The following is a 25,048-nucleotide window of genomic DNA, read 5'->3' as shown; positions in this document are numbered from 1 at the left end:
CCAGCTGCCCACCTATGTCATTAGACATTGATAATTGGTTGAATTTAAGTCGTGACGGCAGGTGACCGAAATTTCATTGTCAGGACAATGTCTAATGCCAACATCAGTTTCATGTAGAATGCTGATGACAGATGATGTTGATATTTTGGCCAAGGCATATTTTGGTTTTATGTTGTGTTGTTAAGTAACCAAACTCCAACATCTTTTAAACGTCTCATGCCAACATCATCTTGATGTAAAATGATGACATTCAGTTATGGCTGTATGTCTATGGCTTAGTTATGGCAACTGGACTTGCTTGAGTTTCTTGAAGACTTTTCACCTCTCATCCAAGAGGCGAGAGGTAAAAGAGGTGAGAGGTGAAACAGTTGCCTACGATATAGCACTTAAGATTACCATGACCTGGATGACTGAGAATCTTCACCAACAAAACCCATCATCTGCAAACATCATTATGCTAATGTCCACACAGTGTGACATTCTGATGTTGTTAGACATTTAAAGTATCGTCAACCCAATTTTCATTCCAACCAGAGCAACGTCTGCCTCACGTAAGAGTCCAACGTCTTTCTGAAGACTTACTGATAACCGCACCAGCTGGGGGATCACTCCTTCAAATTTGGAACATCTGTGTCATTGTGTTGTGTGATCAAACTGCACATTTTAGAGTGGCCTGTTATTACGACCATCCCAAGGAACACCTGTGTAGTAATGAAGCTGTTTAATAAGCATCTTGATATGCAGCACCTGTCAGGTGAATAGATTATCTTGGAAAAGGAGAAGTGCTCCCTAACACAAAATTTAACGAATTTGCGACCAAAATTTGAGATAAATATATATATTGAGTTCATTAAAAAAAAATTTAGATCTTAATCTTAAACCTTTGAAAATGGGAGCAAAAACAAAATTGTTGCTTTTTTGTATAAATGGGTCCCTTTGTATTTCCTTTTTGGATGTTATGTAGTGTATGTGGGACAACGTTAATATACAGATATTGCAATTATCTTAACTGGCCAATCTCACCCAAAAAGAAAATATTTAGTTTAAAATCATAAACAATGTTTGTCCAGCTGATTCTTGTGGATTTTGTTTTAAAATCCTTGCATAGCAGTTTTGGCCGGATCTTTACAGCTGGTTAAATATCAGAACCGGAAATCCATCATTTTATTAATTTCAGGTTTTGATTTATATGGATGGTCTCATAAAGAAGGTGTCTGATATGATAGATATTATTATCATTATGGGTAAAGATCATAAATATAAATGGAAAAGCAGTAAACCAATAATGAATGTTTCAACAATGATTGTAAAAGCTATTTATCATTCCTTCCATACCGTTCCTAATTAATTTACACCGATCAGCAAAATAATTAAAACCACTGACAGATTAAGTGATAACATTGATCATCTTGTTACAATGCAATGTTCTGCTGGGAAACCTTAATTCCTGGCATTTATGTGGATGCCATGTGACACGCACCATCCAACCATACTCTGTTGCAGACTAAGTACCCCTGTTCATGGCAACGGGACTCCCTGATGGCACCAGTGTTACAATGCTCCATGCCACACTGTAAAAACTGTTGAGGAAACGAAGGAAGGTGTCAAAGAGCTCAAGGTGTTGACCTGAACTCCAAATTTCCCACATCCCAATCTGATTAAGCATCCATGAGACATGCTGGTACCCCAGAGGTACCCCTGATCCATGAATCAGACTTGGCTCTGCCCTGTTGAGGCATGGACGCAGGACCCCTGGGGGGTATCTGACACTGCAGATCCTTTGAATCCTGTGGGGTGTGAGGTGGGGTACCAGCATGTCCTTCAGATGCTTGATCAGACTGGGATCCGGGGAATTTTGAGGCCAGGTTGAGGCTCTTTGTCATGTCTCAGGCCATTCCTTAGCAGCTTTTGGGATGTTGCATAGTGCATTGTCCTGCTGCGGGGGCCACTGTCACTGGGGAGTGCTGTTGCCATGATCTGCAATAGTGTGTGGGTGGGTGGAGTACGTCAAGTGGCATCCACATTAATGCCAGGAGCAAAGGTTTCCCAGCAGAACATTGTACTTTAACAAGATGATCAATGTTATTCACTTCATCTGTCAGTGGTTTTAATGTTGTGGCTGATGAGTGTATATGAAGTCATATCTAAGTCTCTTTTATTTTAAATTATAAAAATTAAATTATAGTTCTTTACATTTTTGTATACTGTCAGTTTACCCAAATGTTTAAATGTTCTTGCTCCCCCCGTTTACTACCATTTACTTGTCATACACTGCATATGTGAGCCTATGTATATATGCACCAACTGATGGAGGATCTTTATGTAGGTCTGTGTGTATATGTAGGCTATATCTTCTGTCTATTGTTTAATAATATGCAAGCTGCTGTTCCCTACATGAGTTTGTAAACTGATTTTTTTTTTAAAGTTTTGCAGTGAATGACATCAGCTCACAGGAAGTAAATATGAACCCAAGCTGTTGCCCATGCAATTCCAGTGAAACAAGGAGTTTTTGTGAGAAATTCCAACCCCAGTGTGCGGTTAAGAACTATAATAGACAGATAAAAGCCATACCAATCTCTCTGTGAACAGTGGTTAAACATTTTGTACTCCAAGGACTCTCCTGGGCTGAGACAGCTCTGCATCGAAGGAATCGACTTTTGTGACAAAAATTTAATAACAGAGTTATTAAAAAACTTTTGATTATGGCATGTTTCCCTAACCAAGTAAAATGAAATTATGTTCTCATGGAATTTGATGATGAAGTGGTTAAGTAAATAAGGCAAAGATATATTTCATTTCCACTACCTCAAAAGGTAAAACAAGGTAAACTTTAAATTTTAAATGAGATTTAATTTTGATGTGAATAATTGCACATTTTGTGAAAGGGAAATTGAAAGTGTTTTTCTATTGTGAGTCAGTGCAGTCCCTCTGGAGTGATATGCAATGCTGGCTACAATCCAGGGAGATTGAGCTGTCACCTTGACAGTGAAGACAGTCAAATAAGGACATGGACTTTGTTGTTAATATTGTCTTGTTACTGGGGAGGTTTTTATACACCAATGTGGATATTGTAAGACTAAACCCATTGGAAAATCATTCGAAGAATGAGTTAAAAAATCTTGAGTAAGTCACTGAAACTTATTAAAGCAAAGAAAGCTCTTAATTTACTTTTTTATTAGATATTTTAAAGTTAATTTGGGGTAGCCCTGTTTTTGTTGTATTAGTATGTATTCTATGTTTATTTTCTTTTAATTTTTGTTCCTTTTTCATTTTTTTTATGCAGTTTTATATTTCTTTGATCAACCTGAGGCTGAAGCTACCTTATGAACAGGACATAACGTTCAATAAAGAATAATAATAAAAAGAATATAGTGAAATAGTTAAATAAGCAGTAAAATAAACTGTAGAGAGACAGTGTCCATAAAAAACGTAATAAACTAAGTATATTTATATTTAAATACAATAAGAATATTTTAAATGAGGTAACGTTTCCGGTCTTCGGCTTATTTTGTTTTGTGGCTTTTATTTTGTCATTCTCTTATTTTGAAAGTTAGACGTGACAACCGGATTATGATGGTTTCAACAGGTAACGGTAAAATAAAATTAGGCTCGGACATTTGCGGTAATTAGCTAAACTGAGAATCTATTGGAGAGTATTATTAGAAATAAGTACCAGTCGAAAGTGGCAACAAGGTATGTTTAATTAATTTATGTGTTTATATTGTATTTTAGGGTTAATTTTTATACTCCTTGTTAGCTCAGTTTGTGTTGCTAATAGCTAAGTAATGTAACTTAACGGTTACTTTTCTGTTTAAGGTAGTTAGCTTCTCTGTTGGCTTGATGAAGTGCACGGAACACACACAAAACAGCACTGGACCATCAGTTAAGGCTTTCCTTTATTAGACTGTGATGCTACAACATTAAAAACAAATGATACTTTGGGTTAACGTGACATTTTTTTTAATTAACGTTAAGCAAAACTTGACAGCTTGAATATTAGCCTTGCTAGTATCAGACTAGTTTCTTTAAGGCTCTCAGGTGAATCCAATTTTTCTCGGCAGCCATTTTGATTTGTTGTTGCAGAAAAATCACAGGTGCAACTAATAACACTGATGATGGCTCCAGTAATTACTGCAATATGGTGTAACAAATGATAATGCTATTAGCTACACCTGTGTTTTTGACAAGTCAAACTGTCAACGGTTCATTCAGTTTTAGTTTCATTTTGCCCCCAGGTCATACCTCCCAAAAACCCCCAAAACAAATAAACAAAAAAACAGTACGCATAGGAAAATAGAATGTACATGGAGTATTTAGTTATGTCAGTATCCAGCTGTGTGTTCAGTTGTTGACCCTGCTGCTATTAGCTGAAGATGCTTTGTTTGCACACCACACTGAGGCATGAAGGGAGTGAGAAGTACTGTCTAGGATGTCCAGTAGCTTGGATGAGAAAGCGAGCGAAGATATATTTTTCTTTTCCTTGTGTGTGTGTGTGTGTGTGTGTGTGTGTGTGTGTGTGTGTGTGTGTATATAAGTGTGTTTGTGTTCCAGAGGTGATGCGCTGACTCCTGCCCTGCAGTTTTGTACTCCCCTGTAGCCTGTGTGACCTCTTGTGGGAGTGCAGGCAAGCTATCGATCACCAAGTCTGTCTCAGGGTTTTGTTCTCCATGACAACCACTCGGGTACAGCACAGCACCACTTCACCTCAGCTCTCCCCAGACGCCCCGTCCATCAGCTCAAATCTCGGCCTTTAACTGGCAAGACAGCTCTGCAGTTTACTCAAGTGGCAGTGTGTGTACGTCTTTGTTGCTTTCACTCAATCAGGTCTTTGTTTCGGGTATGTGTCAGGTGTATCTGTGCTCAAGGTAAGGTAATGGAGGGAGTGTTTCGTGTGTGCCAAGCGACAAAGACAGGGACTGTGTGCAGGAAAGTGTTGAGTGACATGATGTTGCACCATGTTTGCGTCTCACTGTTTTCTTGTGTTCTTCTGGTTATGAGGTTTTATTTGCATATGTGTGAAAATGTTACCTTGTGTGTGTGTGTGCATGTACAGTAAGAGTTTGCACGCCAGCATGTGCTCCTGAACCGTGACTGCAGGGTTGTTTGCACTTAAGAGTTGAGCAGTTAAACTTTGTGAGGAGAGAAACTTAGAGAATCAATGTGGCACAACTGTGCTTCCCTCCTCTCTCAGCCTCCTGGGAGAGTGGGTATGTCGGACCTAATTATGCCTTCCCAAATCAAACAAAATGGCTCCTGTTGGTTTCTACAGCTTTCTGCTCCTCCTCTAAGCCTCAAGTTGGTGTAAATACAAACAATGTAATGCATTCAGCTCTGCCTTGTTAGAAGACTGTAGTGCTTGACAGTATATGCGCTGCATGTTACATGTCTGTGAGCCTACATCTAACTATTTCCTTGATATTGGCTTTTCAGTTATATTTGGCCAGTGTTGGGCTAGCTGTTACCATTGCAGTAAGGCTAAAACCCTTATAGACTGGAAATGAATAGTCAGTTAAGCATCTAGTCAATACAATATTATTTTGATTCACTTTATTGTTTGGGTAATTTTTCCAAGCATACACACTAAACATTCACTGGTTTTTAGGTTCTCAAATACAAGTAGTTGCTGCTTTCATGTGTCGTATGGTTTTTGACTTGGGGTTGGACAAAAGACAAATTTTTTATTGAGATTTAGGCTATGCATTGAAGCTAATGACAGAATTACATTACTAGTAAACATAACATTAATAAAAAAACAAAACAGACACCCACCCCCAAGATTCACTCTTGTATTAACGTTTTTATCGGTGCCGTGCTTATGGTCTGGCATCTGGTCTCAACATCACTGGTGTGTTGTTCCTGGAAACTTCTAGAACGTAGCAAAATAGGAAGACTGTCTGTCCATACAAAGAGTACATATTGGTATAGAGTGAGTTTTCTTGGGAGTGACATAGGTTTGATGTAAGACTTTGAGGTTTGATCTGCTGTCAGCTATACATTTCCAAATCATATCCCAGTCCAGTGACACAACTGTCGAATGACTTTATAATAAAAGTAATTATTCGTTTTGGATCCAAAAACGTCAACATTATTATTGTCTCAAAGGAAATTTGCTTTGCAGCCAGGCGTTAAACTCATAGGTCACAGAGATGCATCAGTTACATCAAACTACAAAAATCCACAGTCTAAAACAAAAGAGCAGTATAAAATATAAATGAGCAATAATGAGTGTTATTAAGAATAGATAAAAATATAGAATAATATAAGAAAAAATAGCAGATTAAGCCAAACATCAAAGCATATCTCAGCTAAAAGTGTAGGCTTGAGACCCAGGTAAAGTATAAACCTAAATACAGTGCAGAATCAAGAAGATCAAAGCTGTATATGCCAAAGTATTATAAGTAAACATCACCCATACCTATGTCTAATGTAATAAACAGGTACAAAGCAGGACAGAAAAAGTCAGTATGGGGTAGAGCTGCACAAGTAATGGAAATATTATCCAAATCGCAATATGCAAGCATTGTGGTGCTACAGAGATGCCCAGGCCCACAAATTATATTTCAAATGTAAGGGAACATGGTTGTTTGGTACAGACCCCAGTAAAAATGACATCATCATTTAAAAAAAAAAAAAAAATTCAATGACCATGAAATGCAGAAATTGCCATTCCCACAAAAGTTACGACTCATTTTGCATTTGCAATGTCCATCAACAGAATTACAATGTGATTTTCTTATTTTTTTTGCATATCCTACAGTCCTAGTATGGGGTTATAATAGAAGGAAAAGCAGAGCTATATGTATGGCAGGTGAGACTCCGGTGAACCTTGTATTTCTGTTGTGATTTAAAGAATATCTCCTCTCTCATCTCCACCTGAGCGTGTGCATGCTGGTTAGCATGGCCTTGGGCTAGGTGCAGTTTCAAGGAACACGGCTTATCAAGATAAGTGACAGGTGTTGGAGTGCGATCTTGACCTGCTGAGGGTGTTGAGGGCATGATTAACAATTTACTTATCTACCTGCAGGAGGAAAATTGTATTATTATCAGGCCTGCTATGTTGCATCTTTAACACTCTTGTTCTTGCACTGTAGCTTTATCTATGTGAATGTCTTCACAAAGCTGGAAAGATGAACAGCACCTTGCAAAGGTGTTTATTGTTAAAAAGAGGAGAGGAATAATGAGGAAGATCTTTACATTAGTTTGGATTTGGTTAATTTAGGATTAGATATTTAAGATTTGGTGAAGGGTAATATTTGTTAAGTTTGAATTTTATGTGTATCTTTGCAGTTCATATGAATTTTGATTATAAGATGGCTGCAGCTAAGCTCAAATGATTTTGTTTTGTCACATAAGTTTCAGTGCAGATTTGAATAACCATACACCCCCGGTTGGAACTGTAAGATCAGTGACATCATTAACAAGGTAAAAGGCACACCTGAGTTAATCATAGACAGATATTTAACACTGGAAAAAATGTGAAGAAACACATCCACACCATGAAACAAGATGAAACAAGCAAAATCAAACAAATTAAAATGAAGGAACTCTCCTCAATATGTGGTTACTGTGAGGTGAAGTACAAGCTGCATTTCCTTCCATATTTGGAAAACCTTAATATAAAAAATACAGTTGAAAGAAAAGTTAATGTCTAATTTCTGACTATTAATGAGGAAAGAAGTGAGATTCTCTGTGGAGGGATGGAAGCACTGTTAGCCTGACTGCTCAGAGAGAGCCTGAGCTCCACAGCAGCAGTAAGTAACAGTGATGGAGGTCATGTCAGATCTACTTGTTTCTGTTAATCATAATTGAAATCAACCACAGCCTCTTGACTGATGTGTTGTTAATACCAGAACAAGCCTGTGGATTCCTGGTTTCAGTTTTCTGGCATTAGTGGAAGAACTGCACTGTTATTAGAGGTCTTGCTGGTGATCTCACATGAGCATGTGATTACTGTTAAGACTGAGGAGAGTAACCAGTCAGTCTAGTCAAACTAATGTCTTAGATTGACTTACTAGGGTGTTCCAGCCATAAAGCATGTCTTTATAATGCACTATTATGAGTGTTAGTGAGCAAGAAATTAACCACCACTTTGTTGTCCTTACCAAATAGCTATTGTTAAGGATAGATTTGTGTATTTATTTATTTATTTATTGATATGCTCTCATTTCAAATGGTAGAGTTGCTTTTGTGAGCTAGGATTTAATTATATGAATAGCCCATCTCTTGCTTTTCTGCCCTAAATTCCCTGACTGCCTCCAAGCTATACTGTGTACTGTCAACTAAGAGCAAAAATGTCCTCAAAAATCAAATAATTATAATATGTTGGCATTTTAAAGTACATTAGTACATTGTTCTTGTAAATATACTCAAATCACAGTTATGAAAGATATTTAGGATGAAATAATTTACTTTGAAACACAGAACCAGTGTTCCTCATTAGTATAGTGGTGTATTTAGGTCAGTCAAGTTGCCTGTGTCCCCCCTTCTCCACCGAGCTGACTGATTTGTCTGGCATTGTGACACAGAACAGCGGTTTCTCTATTAAAATATAAAGCAACTACTGAGCGCTGCATTGGGACTCTATAAGCCAATCAGCACAAAGGGTGGGACTAAGGCAGTTATCAAGACGTTGTCAGGTGTTGTCAAGTGTTGTCAGGCGGTGCACCTAAACCAATGAGGAGTAATGACAATAGTGGTGACCAGTTAGAGTGGACGCAATATCAGACTGAAGACAGTTGACAGTTCTGTCTGATAATAGACAATAATTCAAGAGCTGTGTTAACAAGTCTTCATCTTTTTTGTTGCTATAGGCAACAAACAAAGGCATTAGATTATATAAAGTATGCCAACAAACATCTGTACTTCTCTCTCTGTAAAACCAATTTCTTGGTCCTTTTTATAGCAAAAGAGAAAGCTGTGCCTGGTTGAACATACTCAGTTGATGTGGCCTGGAGTTTACCGTCCTGCAGACAGGGCCATTTATTGCCCGAGTGTTTACACAGTTGTTTGTATTGCACAGACTCTGCTTTCTCCACATCTGTATCCAAGCAGCATGCTCAACAGTCAGTGGGAGCACGGTTAACTCACCCAGCAGGTACAGAGCAGACATGTACTCTGAGATATTGAACATATAAATTCAACAGACAAGCCCACGGAGACCCACTTTGTACCATTGCATTGTGTGTTGATTGATAAGGTGAAGGCTGCTGTAGTGGAGGGAGGGGGCACCAGCAGCTCCACCAGTAATAGCAATTTGTGTTTAGCAGCTGCTGCAGGGAGAGATGTGGAGCTGACAGCTTAAATGGGACACCATGTTTAAGTGTTTTTTGTTTTTTTTTTGATCAGCTGACGGTCAGTTGATGGAGCAAGAGACTATGTGACCTGCATGAACTGATGTAATGCTTCACTGAGCTGCACTGATTGCTGCCTGCCTTGATGAATTTGTGATTGATCGTGGCTGTCATCTTTTTCCCTCTGATGTGCTACAATTTTTCAACATCTGTAGAATAGTCATTCCCAGAATTGTTCCTGCTTTGTTGAAGCAGCCAGCCACAAAACAAGTTGACTGTGGTGTTTACAGTTTCAAGTCTAACATGGAGTTACAAAATTTTCTTACTTGAAGAGCTATACCAATAACGCCGCTTTGAAAACAGCCATCTTCCCTCACACTCAGCTGTGCCCTGAGCTGAGTATTCATATCATGAGCATGTGTTTCCTTGTTGGTGTTTGTTTATTCCTTATATTTAGACCAAACCTTGACCAAGACGGCGCTCAAGGCATCATCATCACTGGCGTGCAGCTGTGTGAGCTCATCTTTTGTTCGTGTGCTTATGAGTGTGTGTAACCTCAGTGTGACATATGCTGCTGCTGCGTTTCACAGTATTTCTCTCTAGTCAGTGACGTTTACACAAGGTCAAACAGGGAGAGCATCTGGTGGGCGAGACGCAGAGTATTTGAGGAATGTCAGGGAGCATCTGGGGGCGCTCACTCAAACACACACACTCAGAGACACAGGCACACATCTACAAATGCTTTCACACACATAAACATTTATTTTCTACTCTAACTCAATGTCTCTCTCTCTCAGTCTCTTGCCCACACACAAACATTCATCATACAAATGCACAAACACTCCAGTGCAGTAATAGCAGCTGCAGATAGGGGCCGCTGCAGGACTGTGGAAGCTCTCTGGCCAATCCGCTGGCAGGTTTGGAGCCCGGCTTCCCACTGGCACATCTCCTTCTCCTCTCTTTTCTCCCGACGGTCGTCGTCTCTCTCCATCTCTCCGCGTCTCTCTGCATCTCCCTTCCCCCTCATCCTCGTCGTCCTTTCTGGGATTAAAATTGGCTGCAGCCAGGTGCTGTGTGTGTGTGTGTGTGTGTGTGTCTGTGGTGAAGCAGCGGTGGAGAAGCAGAGGCAGGAGGGAGGACAGTGAGGTTTCACCAAGGCGGCAGAAGATGTGCGCTGGTTGGTTGCAAGGCTAGAGGACGTCTCGGAGGACAGACTGTCTGTGGATGTATACCTGTGGAGAAAGGACTGCTTTTATCAACATCTGGGCTAGCTGCTGATGAGGTGCCGGTCTGCACTGCCTTTCTCCTCACTCTGTCTGTCTGTCTGTCTCTCCATCTCTTCCTGCACATACATCTGTGTGTGTTGGTGTGCATGTATAGATATGTGTGTGTTGGTATCTGTACGTGTCAAAGATATGGCCTATGCCTAAATACATAGCTATATATGATGTAGTGTTTGCCAATCTGAGAACTGTGACAGTAATAATTATGTTAATCAAGATTTCATCCTGTCTTCCTTTGTTTTCCGGCTCCTCTCCTCTCCTCCTTTCTCCTCTCCTCTCCTTTCCTCTCCTCTACTCTCCTCTCCTATCCTCTCTTCTCCTTTCCTCCTCGCTTTGCTGTTTGTGAAGCAATCCACAGTGGTTTACAGCCGCGCTAAAATGGTGTCAGTTTACATAAGATGCAATTCTAAAATGCTTCATTATTGCAAAATCACAGAGTCACCTGTGTCAGCGACATAGGTACAGGTATCAGCAAAGTCTGTGCAGCATAAAGAATTGCCTCCCCGACGGTACACTGTATGTTCTCTTTGACGGGTAGGCACTGCATTAATCTCAACCGGTAGGCCGAACGCTGTCAAGTCAATTTGGCAGGAGGTTGCTAGAATATGCATGAGTGAGAAGACATGTTTTTCATTTGTAAATGCATGGCATGTAACCTCATCCCTCCCGCTGTCTGATGTGATAGTCTTGCATACTGAATGTTGTGTGGAGAATAACTTCTCCTCCTCTCATCCTCCTGGGCTTCTTTGGTTTGGGATGAAGGGAGGAGAAACAATTCATGGACATTATCATGCAGTTTGTGTGCAGCACAGATATGTCGGCCTGCTCTTAGCCCTCTGCCTTCACTTATGTTTGCCATTATTTTACTGTGTTTCAGTTCAGTGACTTAATGAGGGGCAAGACAGCTTGTACAGAAAATAATAAGCAGAGGCAGGCAGAGATGAGGTGGTGTGAGCTTCTGTCCTCTGTAGGCCTTTGTCACCCAACCTGCTGACACCACACATTTAGCCCCAAGGGGATCGCTGGTTTATACAATTACCATGATCTGTGTGTGTGCTGTGTGTGTGTGTGTGTGTGTGTGTGTGTGTGTGTGTGTGTGTGTGTTTACTTCAGCATGTGTAGTAGCCTCTGCTGATTGCTTGAAATCAGTGCAAGCTTTCAACCTGATTAAGCCATTTTGCCTCATATTGAATCCTAAAAGCTTGTATTTTTACACCCTCAGCATACATTTCTTCCTGCTTTACTTCTCATTTAGGAGGTTTGAGGTTCTTAGAAATCATCTCCAGTCTTTGTGTTCACTGTCTGACAGTTGTGATAAGCTGTACATTCTGTATCAGCCTGTTCCAACTCTCTGTTGAAGCAGTATAATGTTTGCACAGAACTTGAGATAAAGGATTTAATTTTCTGTAGCTGCACCCTTTCACCAAACTGAAATATTATAGACATTAGGGGTTGGGGAAAAAAATCGATACAGCATAGTATCGCAATATTTTTGGCAGTATCGTAGTGTCACACGCTGCCAAATATCGATTTTTTTTACTATATAAATTATTAATATTACAAATACAAATTAAACTTTAGGTAGCCTACTTGAATAATAAAATCAATTGCTTTTTCAGTCCACTACATACATTGTGCTACATCGAAAATGATGAAGATGAACAGACTAAAAACTTTATCTTATTAGATAATTCAGATGTTGACAAAGTTTTCCTTCAGAGACATAATTTACAGATGAAAAAAGGTAATAAATAGCAATATATCGCAATGTATTTTATCGCAATACTCAGCATATCACAGCACGTTTCAGCAATAATATTGTATGGTAAAGTATCGTGATAATATTGTATTGGAGCCTCAAATTTTCACTGACCTGTTTGGTATGTTTGGAAACTTTGGGATTGTGTTATATTTGTCTGAGTGTGTAATGACTGGCCTACTGGGCAGGCTGCATGTTCCTCCAGTGGAGGAAAATCCTTTCAGTTGTTTCCAATACAGTGTTACTCTGCATCATTGATCAATTGCCAATCTCGAAACAAAAACCAATAAGATATTTGTATATCATTATCACTCCAGCAAATTGTCACATTCCAGGCTCATGTGGCGTGTCATCTCATCAAATGAGAGCAAGCTCTAATCTCTCTCTTCCTGTGTTTGTGTTCAGGGGGGGTGGTTGACAAGGATTTGCGACACTACCTCAACCTGCGTTTCTCCAAGGGCTCAGTGGACCACGACCACCAGCAGATCATCAGAGACAACCTCTACCTCCGCACCATTCCCTGTGAGTCCACATCACCCACCTCTCTCCTTCCTTCTGGCTTCTCTCACTTCTTCAATCTTTCATTTGCTGCTCTTTGATCTCCTCCTCTCCTTTGCCTCACAGTGTGTCTGTTGTTGTCTTCTTCATTGTCTTTCTCTCTTTCTTAGATATCATTTCACCCTCCCTCCTCCTCCTCCAGCTCTATTTCGTTCTCTTTCTCTGTTGTAGTTTTCCCTCATTGCCCTCGGGATGTTGCCCTCGTGTTTTTACATCACACACACACGCTCTTTCTCTCCGTCTCTCGCCGTCTATTGCTCCTTCTTTTCCTTCAATCGTCCGGCTGCTGAGCTCTCAGCCTGAGGTTTCCACGGCAACCACCCTCTTGTCTCGAGGCCTGCGTTGCCTTGACGCCCTACCCCCTTCAGCACACGCTAGACATGCACAACACACACGCAAATATACAAAGATAATAACACGTCACTCTCTTGGATACACGAGGAAGATGTTTCTTTTATCTGCATGTGAGAAATTTTACACAAATCCTCACACAGACACTTCATGCCTGTCGGCTGCATGTGGTCGTGTGTGTGTGTGCTTACATTGTGTTGTCAGTGTGTGTGCCTGTTGCCTATTGGGGGACTGTGTCATTGCTGTGATTGACATTGAAGGGATGCCGTCCCCAGCAGCTCTGCCTGCTGTCAATACACCAAGCAGCTTGTGAATCAGCTTCTCTGGAGACTGAAGCGGCTCTGATGCTTGACTCTGCAGACTACACATGTTACTCCTTTCATGCAGCATGTGGATTGGTGCACTGTGATTTGATGTTTGTTGAAGGGCTTTGTGCTTGTCTGACATGTTTCAGTAGTATCCTCGGTTAATAACTTCAGTCATGCTGTCTGGGTGTTTTGCAAGCAAATGTGGTTGAGTTGAATCAACTGGCCTTTTGGCTGTTTGTGAGCAGACAGATTCTGGTGCAGAACTATGAGAAAGCAGCGCTAGGATTTGACGTCAGTGATAGTTGTTTTTGCATTGGCTGAGCGCTTCTACTACACTAGATGTCCTCTGCCGGTGTGTTGAGCCGCTGACACAGAAGTGATTGTTTAATACGCTCCCACAGCTGCACAGTTCCTGAGCCTCTCTCTCCCTCTTTTTCCTCTCCTCCCTCCCTCTCTCCTGTCGTCTTCATCTCTTTGCTTTCACTCTTTGCTCTCTCTCATGTTCCCCCTGCCTCTCCCTCCTTCTCTGCCTCTTTGATTTCTTTTGGTCACCACCTCTCTCTATCACATTTTCACTCTCTTTCAATTTTAACTCCAGATGGCCCACTCTCCTTCCCCTTCCCTCTACTTTTTTCTACCTTTCTCAGCCTGTTGGCTGTGTAATAGTGCAGCGAGGGCAGACTGACAGGGTGACAGCTGAGGTGATGGGGACTGGCTGAGGTTCAACACTGCAGGTCCTCACACACCTCAGCCCTGTTATGGCACAGGCCCCTTTTGGTAGCATGAACCATAGTTTTGTCACCATGTTTCAATTATAGCCGCCTTCCAGCCCCTTATGAGAGCGGAAAGACAGTTACTCTGTGTGATGTGTGTGCGGTAATGACATCCCCATAATTAACTGCCTATCACTTAACAAAGCTGATACAGTGTAATGAAGATTATAGAAATTCCAATTCATAGACCTCCTGCATGGCAGCTTTAAATCAGACACTGAATATTTGAATTACATTTCAATACATGTGGTATTACAGTGATTCCCCAGATTTGTCTTAATCTCACCGACCTGATTTAATTTGCCTTTGGTCAGCAGGTCAACTCCGCTGCATATGAGGGTGTCTTATATACATTCACTGCATCACTTTCTGGCAGTCTGAGACACACAGAAGCAGGCGATGCTCAACCATCAGAGTGACAAAGCATCAGACGGTTTAAAAAACAGGGATGATAATCTTGAGAGCTGTGCTGCTCGTGCCCGGCAGGCTGTTTGTTGTTGTGGTTTGGAGCGTTATAAAATCAGTGTTTTTCTCCCGTGTCTGCAGCGCTCTGACCATGCTGTCAGTGCGAGTCTGTCAGCTTGACAAGCAGACGCCACTCTGCATCACAACATGCTGTCACACTGAAGGACGTAGGAGGAGGTGTGTGTGTGTGTGTGTGTGTGTGTGCATACAGCTAGAAGGCTCACATGCTGACATCAACTCCTGCATCCTGTTACATCACTTGGCTCAAGGATTGGCTGTCCCCCACCCCAAAATAGTGAATGTGATAATTTGCCGTCTGATATTAATAACTTTATTCACATGTTGTATCATTGCCTCCAGACTGTCTACTGTGTGTTTGCTGTTGTGTTTACATGTGAATGTTTACGTCTTTTTTTTTTTTTTTTTTTACATGCATTTACACTTCAGCAAGCATACATGCCCAAGACTAGCAGGACCGCCACTTTGAGGACATACACACATTTTCACTGGGATATGGACGAACAGTGATTGCAGACTGATATGAAAGTTAAAGAGATAAACCAGATTGTGTAAGAGTGAATCAATAGTTGCAAAAAGTGTCAAGCAAAAGAAAACAGACAGGTAGAGAAGGAGAATTTGGGAGGTACGTGAGTGGAATAAAACTGCAGATAGACATCAGTTTACAGGTTGAAACATTTTATAAGATTGTCACAGTTTGATGGTCTGTCTTCTCAAGCCTTTGAGATAAGAAATTTGCCAGAACAGTTTCAAGTCATTCACAGGGATCATGCAACCACCTCAGAAGATAGGTCTAAGGACATTTTCACACCTATAGTTTGTTTGCTCTGGTCCTAATCAGGCACCAATTTGTGACAATGTTGCATGAGTGTGGTTTGTGTTCACATGGCAGCGTTTACAAGTACACCAAAATTTGTGATGCATTAGGAAACTGTTCTCCAATTGGTCTGAATTTCCAAACTACCAGAAGTAGACAAAGAGTTAAAGAAGAGCAGACTCTGGTTCTATTCCAGAAATAGATTAAAGCGGCACTTTCCAGTTTCAAAATGGAGGGACAACTTAGTGAGTTAATCTCAGCCCTAGTCATCTTTTACATTGTTCGCTTTTATCACTTCAGAAAAACGTTAGTTTTAAAATGAGTTGTGGCTACAGCTGGAAAATAATGTGTTGATGCGCTGGAGTTGCAAAAGATGCACATGAAGAGAGTTTAGGATGAGGCATGCATTAATTCTCCTGAACTCTGATGTGTTCATCAGCCGAAAATATTTCCAAACATCCATCAGGTATACCTGTAGTCTTCAACACAGCTTACACCTGTTTAGCACTGATGTGAATAGAGGGCAAACGTAGGCACTTTGTAGCCGAAGTACACACAAGCACAGTGATGGCTACGGGAGCTGGTTAATCCAAAGAAGACACAATATGTCCTCCAGTTGGATGGGATTATGTTTCCACAAGATTTTTTTCATAACCGGATTGAGACCATCTCTTCAACAAGGTCTCAGTCCGATTGTTTTGGTCTTTACCCGAGTGTGATTGCTATGTTCACACCTGCCCAAACGAACTGCACCGAAGGGGGGTAAACGCTCCAGGGTTCGATTCACCTGAACTTAACAAGGCAGGTGTGAAAAACGCCTTCAGCTTTTGCCAGAGCACCTGCTGTTGAGGAATTTAGAGAAGAGTTTTAGATGGCTCTGCTCTCTGCATATGAACAGAGTGAGTGCCTCTTTGATGAGTGTATCTGAGAGTGCAAGACAATGAAATGAGGATAACATAGTGAGAAGATCTGGAAAAGGGAGAAGCAGCGAGGGGGTATTACAGTAAAGAGAGAGAGGGGAGGAAAGATGATGGATGTGGACATGAGCAAAAAGGCTCTACGAGAGAATGGAAAAAGGGGAGAAGACAGGAAGAGAGGTGGTTAAGAAGAGGAGATCAGCAGGGGAGAGATGGGGAAGGAAGAAGAGAGCGGGCAGAGGGTGGAAATTGAGAAAGGTGAGAGTCGATGCAAGAGGATGGAGGGATGAGCAGAGCAGAGACATGGGGAGTAAAAGGGCGGACGTGCACTGAATGGGGGTATTGGGAGATATGAGGGAGCCTCGTAAGTCATTCCCCAGAGAACCATCTCCTCCCCTACACACCACTCAGAGGCATCAGTAAAAGGCTCTATAAATAGCTTCAACAGTGAGCAGCATGTTTCTCTGCTCAGATAGCCTATAAATACATGCAGCTTCTGTCACTTCACATCCACTGCTCTGGACGCATGCTGCCCTGCAGCTTTGCAGCCTCTGACAGGGAATCCTCCTCTGGAGACAACAGAGGTGGAGCAGATAAAGATGTTGATGAGGAACATGGCCAAGATGCTTAGGATGGTGATAGGGCTGACAGACGCTGCTGATAATGATAGCAGTAATGAGGATGGCTATCATGATGATGGGAGGAGATTTGTGGAAAATGACACATTTTAACCTTGATGCATGCAGAAATTTTGATGCACAGTTCTGTCTGTTGAATAGATGCAGTTTAGCTTTGCAAATGCTAAAAAGACTTGTTGAATTCTCCTTTGCAAAATGCTTCACACACATCTTTGCACCATCATACAGCTTGACAAAATGGCTCAATTCAAGCCACAAATAATCAAAAGCCACCAGCCGCTGTAAACGTGTTTTAGAGGGTTTTATTCCCATTAATACCACAACCTAAAGAAAGGTTGTACCAACAGGTATATACCCTATATAGATCCATAAATGCATCTCAATCTGGGGGGGGGGGGGGTTGGGGTGCGCAGTAGTGCTGTAGTATGTATACCTAATACAGTAAGTCACAGATACAGGTGTACTTCAGTTGGCTTTCACCAACATGACTTCTTCTCTTCCTGTTTTCCAAGTGAGGAGCTCTTTATCTGTCTGATTCATCATCTATTTCCTGTGGGGTCTTGCTCACAAATTATTTCCGAGATCTTCCCTGATGGTCAGGAAAATTAAGGTTATTATAAACCTTTAGGATTTTAATCTGAGATTGTTATCTACTGTGATTGGTTAATTTATGTATATACAGCAGCATCAATGAGCTGTGTCTCTCTGTAAATACTTTTAAAATATATTAGTTGTGATCTGTCTGAGCCTTTTTTAAATGAAACGAACATTGCACAGATGCACAGATGGCACTGATGCTGATGCTTGAGCTTTAGTTATAATTAATTGAATAATTTTAAAACTTTTGCTCTGTTAGTACATTTGTTTTTGAAAAATCCCCTCATGGATTGGCCATTAGTGTGCTGTTGTGCATTTGTGTGAAGAGCTTTGAAAGTGTGAACTGGTATTTGAAAAAATGCTTCCTAGCAATAAAAAAAAAATATTCATAGTTTGTTGTAAATCATTTACTTTCATTCTTTATAGGTAAATTGCTTTCAATAGTTGAAATAATAAAAGTGGTCACCAAGCAGTCAGATATTTAAAAACAAAGGAACACAAGTATGACTGGTCAATGTATGCCTTGTAGTGTTCTTTGCATTCCTCACAGGTGATTGTAAATCCACTCTTGTATGTCCTCTTGGCTCGGACAATGTGGTTACTGATGCGCTGTTGTAGCAAAGTTAGACTTCATTCATTATGCTACTTAAATGTATCTATAAATACACAGGGACAAAATTTGCACCTCCAAGTGAACATTCAGTCCATTCATGTGTGATGATTTCCTCAGCAAAGGGAGCTGTCTCTGCAGTGAGCTACCAAATTCTCCCACCTCCATCTGTGTTTGATTTTCAGTTTGACTGGCTGAAGAAAAATATATGAATTTTACATCCAAAAATGTGTTCTGAAGTTTAACCAAGAGTGTAGGTTCAGTGTAGTTTTTGTAGTTGGAACTCGTTCACATTGGTTATGTGTTAAATCCTCTTTTAGATTGCTGACTGTATCATTTTTTGGAGTTACTAATATGGACGTGAGTGGGCTTTAACCCTAAATTGGTACTGTGACTGATGATGATGGGGGTGGAAGAGGAGTGATGGCAGTTATTTGAGGATGTTTGTCATGATGATTACAGTGAAGTTGGATGTGGTGACAAAGAAAATATTAAATTCTCATGTGTGTGTTCCTGTGGCAGACTGATTGTATGTCTGTGTGAAAGCACAAAAACACACTATGTTCATGTATGGATGTACATGTATGTATGTGTTTTTTTTTTACACTGCTGTTCTTTTCTTTGTTTTTTTAGATTTAATCAGCTGAACTGATAAATAATGAGTGTTATACACCATCTTTGTTGAGATTGTGTGTGCTTGCCTCTATATGAGAAAGCGAGAGAGAAGTACATCATCCCCCAGGGACTCTCTCCTTAAAGGGGTGATTTGCCTGCTGGCTTGCTCTTGTTAAAGGGCTGGCTGACATGCTTTGATGTAGTTCTGTGCTCCCTGCAGTTTGATTGGCACACTGGATTAATGTTGTTCCACAGATGAAAGAAACTGCAAGGGAATGATATGAATTTTATGAAATGAAAATAGCAAATATTGAATGTGATTAATGAATTGGTTATGTTTGCAAAGCGCTTTCCGTGTTAAGCTCTGGACAGGTGTCGTCTCATCTCTTTCCCCTCTCGTCCTCCGTGTGATCCTCTCACTCAGCAGCTAATGACAAAATGAGGTTCTTCTGAAGCCTTTTATATCTGTGTTACCGTCTCTAGTTTTACCTCCTCACCCTGCTTGCTGCATGTCTCTGTCTGCGCTACTTCAAAGATCAGAGTAATGCACAGCGATGAGCCAGGTGCTCAGTGAGCGGCTTGTCCTGTGATGGTCAGTAAGCGCTGACACCTCAGAGAGCTCGACTGTTTACTCTACCTCGCCACACAAACACACACATGCACACACACAGCTGTACACACTGCATACCAAACACCACACACCAGCTCTGTGTGTGTGTACATCATCATGACCCCCACTGTCGTCCTGTGTCAGTCAGCTTTGCGGACTAATAAAGGTGCTTTTCAGCCTATCAGGGCTGATTTCCATCACCACAGGATGCACATCAGTACAGGAGTAATTCCTCAATGTCACCCAGGCACCAGCTCCGCTAGATGCTGATCCACTGAGCAACACAGTTGTCTTTACTGCCGTTAGTGAACCTGACAGACAGACATTTTATGGAAGAAACTCCAGACTTGATGCAGCTGTTTTTATAACCTCAATTAACTCTGTGCTTAGCAGGTCTCATTTCTGTGGAGAAGTTTCCTGTTGACTGAATGTTTCATTTCCTCGTAAATAAGCAGTGACTTCATATTTTATCTTAATCATTTCATTACTTTGCTGGAACCATTGACAGGGCCATCACTACAGCAATAGGTTGTGTTGGCAAGCTTAAATACGCAGAACACAAAAAATTAACAACTACCAAATATGCTGAATTTAGTGGAAAATGTTACATTAAGCTGGGCGATATGGAGAAAATGATATTTTTGACTGAATGCCCAGATAATGATGTTGCGACACCATTGTAGGGTTGATTCACATTTTTGATAAATAATTATCAGTATAAGGATAATGACTGAGTAAAGGCAAATAATAGAACAGCTAGAAAAATTTAATTAGAAGTTAGTTCAGAAAATGATGTCACTTTGCTGTAAATAAGCCTTTAAAATGAGGAAAAGACAACACTTACAATATAACAGTGTCCAAAATCTGAGACATCTAGTCTCATTTCACTATATCAATAAAATATCAATTCATTGCCCAGCCCTAGTTGTAAAAATACAAAAAAATGATATTCAAGAATTTGAAAATGTGGGGTTAATTCACCTGAAATACTGAGATTCAAGGAGATTGTATAATAACTTGTCTGATTTGTTTAGCCAGATGTAGTTTGAAAACTTCTGACACAGTGTCTACCATAATATCTTTATGGTTTAGTCTGAGTGCAGATACCAGGACATACAGCATTTCAAAACATACATCAGTACACTACATTGCAGAAATATGATTTCAAATATTTGTTAAATAAATAATTTGTTAAGCAATTAGTCAACAAAATCTAAGAAAACTGAAAAAAATGCCTGACACAATTTCCCAGCGGACATCTTGTAATTGCTTGTTTTGTGTTACCAAATGTTCAAAAGTTGTCGTGCATCATTTACTCACATTTGAAAAACTGAAGTCAGCAAATGTTTAAATGGCACCTTTGGTTGATAAATGAGTAAAATAATTAACACCAGTTGTCAATGCTGTTGGTAATTATTTTCTGTCAATCAACTAATCAATCAGCCAACTAAACATTTTAGCACTTGATTAAAGAATGACTAAAGACTACTTGACAGTTTTCAGTGCTTGGTGCAACAGACACAATTAATTCTGTACTGAATTACTAAGGTTTGATAAATGGCCCAGCACTCGTAATGCTTCACCATTGGTTGAACATTGCAGTTATAGGGATAGTTCAAGATTTTACATAGAGACGGGAAAACATCGATGGTAACAAAATCCACCTACCAACACATCTAAAGCTCACTTGCCTTGTTACGAGGGTTATGTGCCGGTCTAGTCCTTGGCCGACACCAGTCACTTCATGTAGCCTGTCTCACCAGCTGTGTGTATGTCAAACTTAGCCTAGTTATAATGTAAATTATTACTAAATTGGGATTTATGCATTACTAAAATTAATGTAGTTGCACCACAGAGATAATTTACAACATAACTCTAAATAACATCTAAATAGTTGTACATGCCCCAAGGGTAGGTGTAAATCATAAAATGTCACAGAAAAGTCAGTAATGGTAAAACAGCAGGTTTTCTGCCACACAGTAAAGGATCGTCTTTACAGGACGTTATTGTTCATTAGTGTGGATGCTCGTATCGCCATTGTTATCAGTGTAGTTATGATTCTTGGTATGGACGGCCCTTAACCCAGTAGAGACCTAATTTATTGACATGATATTTCAGTATCGATCTAGCTTACTGCAATGTGCTACGGTGTTCATGCCAACCAGAGAGCTAATCTGCACGGTAACCATGACAATGAAACTGTTTGACTTCATGTCTAAACTAGTGAGGTTATGCCCAAGAAGTCAGGATGCAGCTAACTTTAGCAGCTGATTGAACTAACTGGTAGTCACTAAGCCTCTAGTGTCAACTTTACACCCTAGAACTTACACATACAACCCAGTGCTGGAGTCTTTGTTGGTTGCCTGGCAACTGTTCCCAGCCAAGAAATAGCCTGGTACATAACCCCCTATGACACTAGGACTTGTTCTTTTTTCATTTTACTTTGTATGGATTAAACAAATGAGATCTGTGTTAATTAGTGAGTTTTAGAGGAGTTTCTAAGCAGATTTTGTGACCTTTGGACAGAGACAATCCAGCTGTCCCCTTGTCTCCACTGTTATAGTAAGCACTTACACTTACCACACAGACATGAGAGTGGTGTGAATCTTCTTATTGAACTCACGGCAAATAAGCATATATCTCAAAACTTTGTATTTAACAAGCAAATATAAATTAAACCTAATATACACTGACATATTATACAGGCTTTAATAGAAATGACTTTATGTAAACTGGATGACCAGATCTTACAGTAGGCCTTCATCAAGCTCATCAGTGTTCAAAGCTTTGAAACTCTGTCTCTGATTATGAGTACACTGGAACACTGTGGGTAGCACAACAATCTGCTTTTAACTCCAAAGCTCGGTGCATCTGTAACTGAGGGAGCAGCCCAATCTTACATCTGTCCCGAGAGTGATTTACACTAGAGAGCGAAATCCAAGTCCCCCAGTCCTCGCAGCCTGCAGCCCCCATTGGAGTCAAACCTGTCCGCTTAAACTCCAGCTGAATTACTCTGAGGTAACCAGGTGCGAGTCTCAGTGGCCAAGCTGTGACAGTAATTGATGGATGAAGTGCGAGGAAGCACAGACCTGCAGCTCTGCAGAGTAAAAGGTCTCAGGCTGAGGACCCCTGAGACTGTAACTAGTAAAATGGCTGTGTATGCAAAACGGCCGAGTGTCACATCTGACATAAATATTATTTTTCCAGAGCTAATGTAGATGTTCGCTTGTTACCATGGCAAGGCAGCGTTGCCAGGCACTGACGTGTTGTCGTGGCAGCAGACGCTCCTGTCAGAGTGTTGCCATGTTGCGTTGCTGCATCTGTAGCCCAGGCTTTGTAGTGTAAATAAGGATGACTGTGTGTGTGTGCTCGATCATACTTCTCCTATAGACCCGCTGTCACACTTCACATCTGCGAACCGGGAAGAAGGAAAAGGAAGAGGGAGGGTGAACGGTGAGAGTGAATGAGACGTGAGACCAAAGTGCGAGACGGAGCTTGAAGGAGAGACAAAGGAAGAGAGGAGGATAACGAGGGGAAGAGGGAGCGGATTAAAAAAGACAGAGAGGGAGTAATGGGGACAAAGAGCACCAACAGTGGAACAAATGGATGGAAGAGCAATGAGGTAAATTGGAAACAAGAGGAACGAGAGAAAGAGAAAGGATAATAGAGGGGAATTTGAGAAGACAAGATAGATAGATAGATAGATAGATACATAGATAGATAGGTGTGAGACTGAGACAGTTAATGAATAAGAAAGCAGCAGTGTGTGTATGCGTGTCGTGTGAGAAACAAACACAGACAATCCTCACATTCCTTTCTGCTCTCTTGCTGCCGTGGTGCTCTGCTTGCTCTGTGCTGAAAAGGATTCTGGGTAAACAAGTTCAGGGTTTTGAGGACAGTGTATTCTGTCTCTGTATTTTTTTCCTCTATGGTTGCAGGATTGTGCCTTGAAAGCTAATGTTCCCTTAGTATTCCCCCTTGGGTAGTTTCAATATCGGATAACAGTTTTGTACGGACAATGCACAATTAGATTGAATAGGAAGATTTTAATGTCCTGTGCATCATTTTATACCTGTTGTTATAGATTTTATAATGAAATATGGGGACTAGTTTGACACCTTGGGATCTTTACTGGAAATTAAGAATGGTTTGGACTCAGCTGCACAACATGCACATTAGGGATGTGATGGCCCACAGGATTCACAGTTCAGTTCGATGTGACATGACACAGTGGTGTCATGGTTCGATATGATTTCGATACAGCAATAAAGTAGAAATGTCCTTTATTTTTAAAATGTTTAATTTCTAAAAGCTAATATCTTAAAGTACCTGAGTGACCCATCTTCTGGGGTGTCTTCATCATGAGTTGGGCTTCTGTTTTTTGTCGAAAGCAGTAATTATGGTCTGGCTGAAATGGGCTAGTGAAGGAATTTTGTAATGGGACTCAATTAGACATTAAACATGTTTGTAAAGCTTATATAGAGAGTAGGGTTTCATATCTGCGGTGATAAATGTGACATTACCAATCACCGCAGTGGTTTCTTTTTCCCTGTTTGAATCAGATGGGAATGGCTGCCTTAATGCTGCTGGGATAACGTTAGCTTGTGGCATCTGTGTTGTTCCTGTTGCTCCTTGGTTTTGTTTAGGGTTGACACACTGGGGTGATGTCACCATATATAGGTTGACATGTTTGAAGTATTCCCACTGTTGTAATCTACTGTCATGTAGTAGATGCGACATATCTTTGTTTTTTTTATCCACCAGTCTATTGCTATTGCCCTTATAATTCACAGCAAAACCAAGGTGGCGTTAAACACCACATCTGTAGGTTATTGAAGAATCCCTTATTCTGGCTCTGGTAGTGCTGTTGGGCGCGGAGTCTGCGCGGTCGTAAAATCCCGAGCTTTGCGCGCACAGGGCTTGCGGACGTCTGCTTTCAGTCCGCGCGGACCTCCGCGGAGTCCGTTCTGCGTACTTTCTGCCCAAGTATGTTCGGGCCTTTAGCATAGCATGGCTTCCAGTGAGTCTCACTGGAGTAGAATGTTCTGGTTTTGGAGTGGGAGGGGCAGACAGCATGGACTGCCTTGTTGAGCGCAGTGACACTGAGAGCATTATATCTTACACAGGTTAAGCTGTATAATTTATTTTCCAAATGTAATAGTATTTTTAACAAATTGTTCAGTGTGTAATGCATACCAAACTGAAAGCCTTCAGTTCAATACAAATTTGTGTTTTAAGGCACATGTAGTGATGGACCTACCAAAGCATCCAGCACAGTTAAAGAGTTGCAACATGTAGACACAAGACATGCATTCAGAAGATAAATGCGTCTCTTTCTACCATGTGCAGCATTTTAGGTTACATACATTAAGCCCAGAGGACAGGTGTGCTATCAAATCTGTAGCAGCGGTGTGTTCCTCCTCATCTAGTCCACCTGGG

The 25,048-nt window shown here is 40.8% G+C and overlaps 1 protein-coding gene across 9 annotated transcripts in view; it reads left to right on the top strand.

Annotated features, from left to right (window-relative positions):
- Positions 1-25,048, top strand: part of magi2b (membrane associated guanylate kinase, WW and PDZ domain containing 2b) — a 107,358-nt gene that overhangs the window by 18,488 nt on the left and 63,822 nt on the right. For 7 of the 9 annotated variants that reach the window (XM_033634985.2, XM_078167990.1, XM_033634986.2 and 4 more), the window contains exon 2: positions 12,738-12,854. In XM_033634985.2, the coding sequence (XP_033490876.2) occupies positions 12,738-12,854 (117 nt within the window). Of the gene's footprint in view, positions 1-10,419; positions 10,573-12,737; positions 12,855-23,098; positions 23,232-25,048 lie in introns of those variants that run through there. The other 2 variants (XM_033634987.2, XM_078167988.1) reach the window with 2 other exon arrangements.

This window comes from Epinephelus lanceolatus, chromosome 5, assembly GCF_041903045.1.
Source record: "Epinephelus lanceolatus isolate andai-2023 chromosome 5, ASM4190304v1, whole genome shotgun sequence".
Lineage (NCBI taxonomy): Eukaryota > Metazoa > Chordata > Actinopteri > Perciformes > Serranidae > Epinephelus > Epinephelus lanceolatus.
The sequence above is the reverse complement of the archived record's forward strand: the minus strand, read 5'-3'. Positions and strand labels throughout refer to the sequence as shown.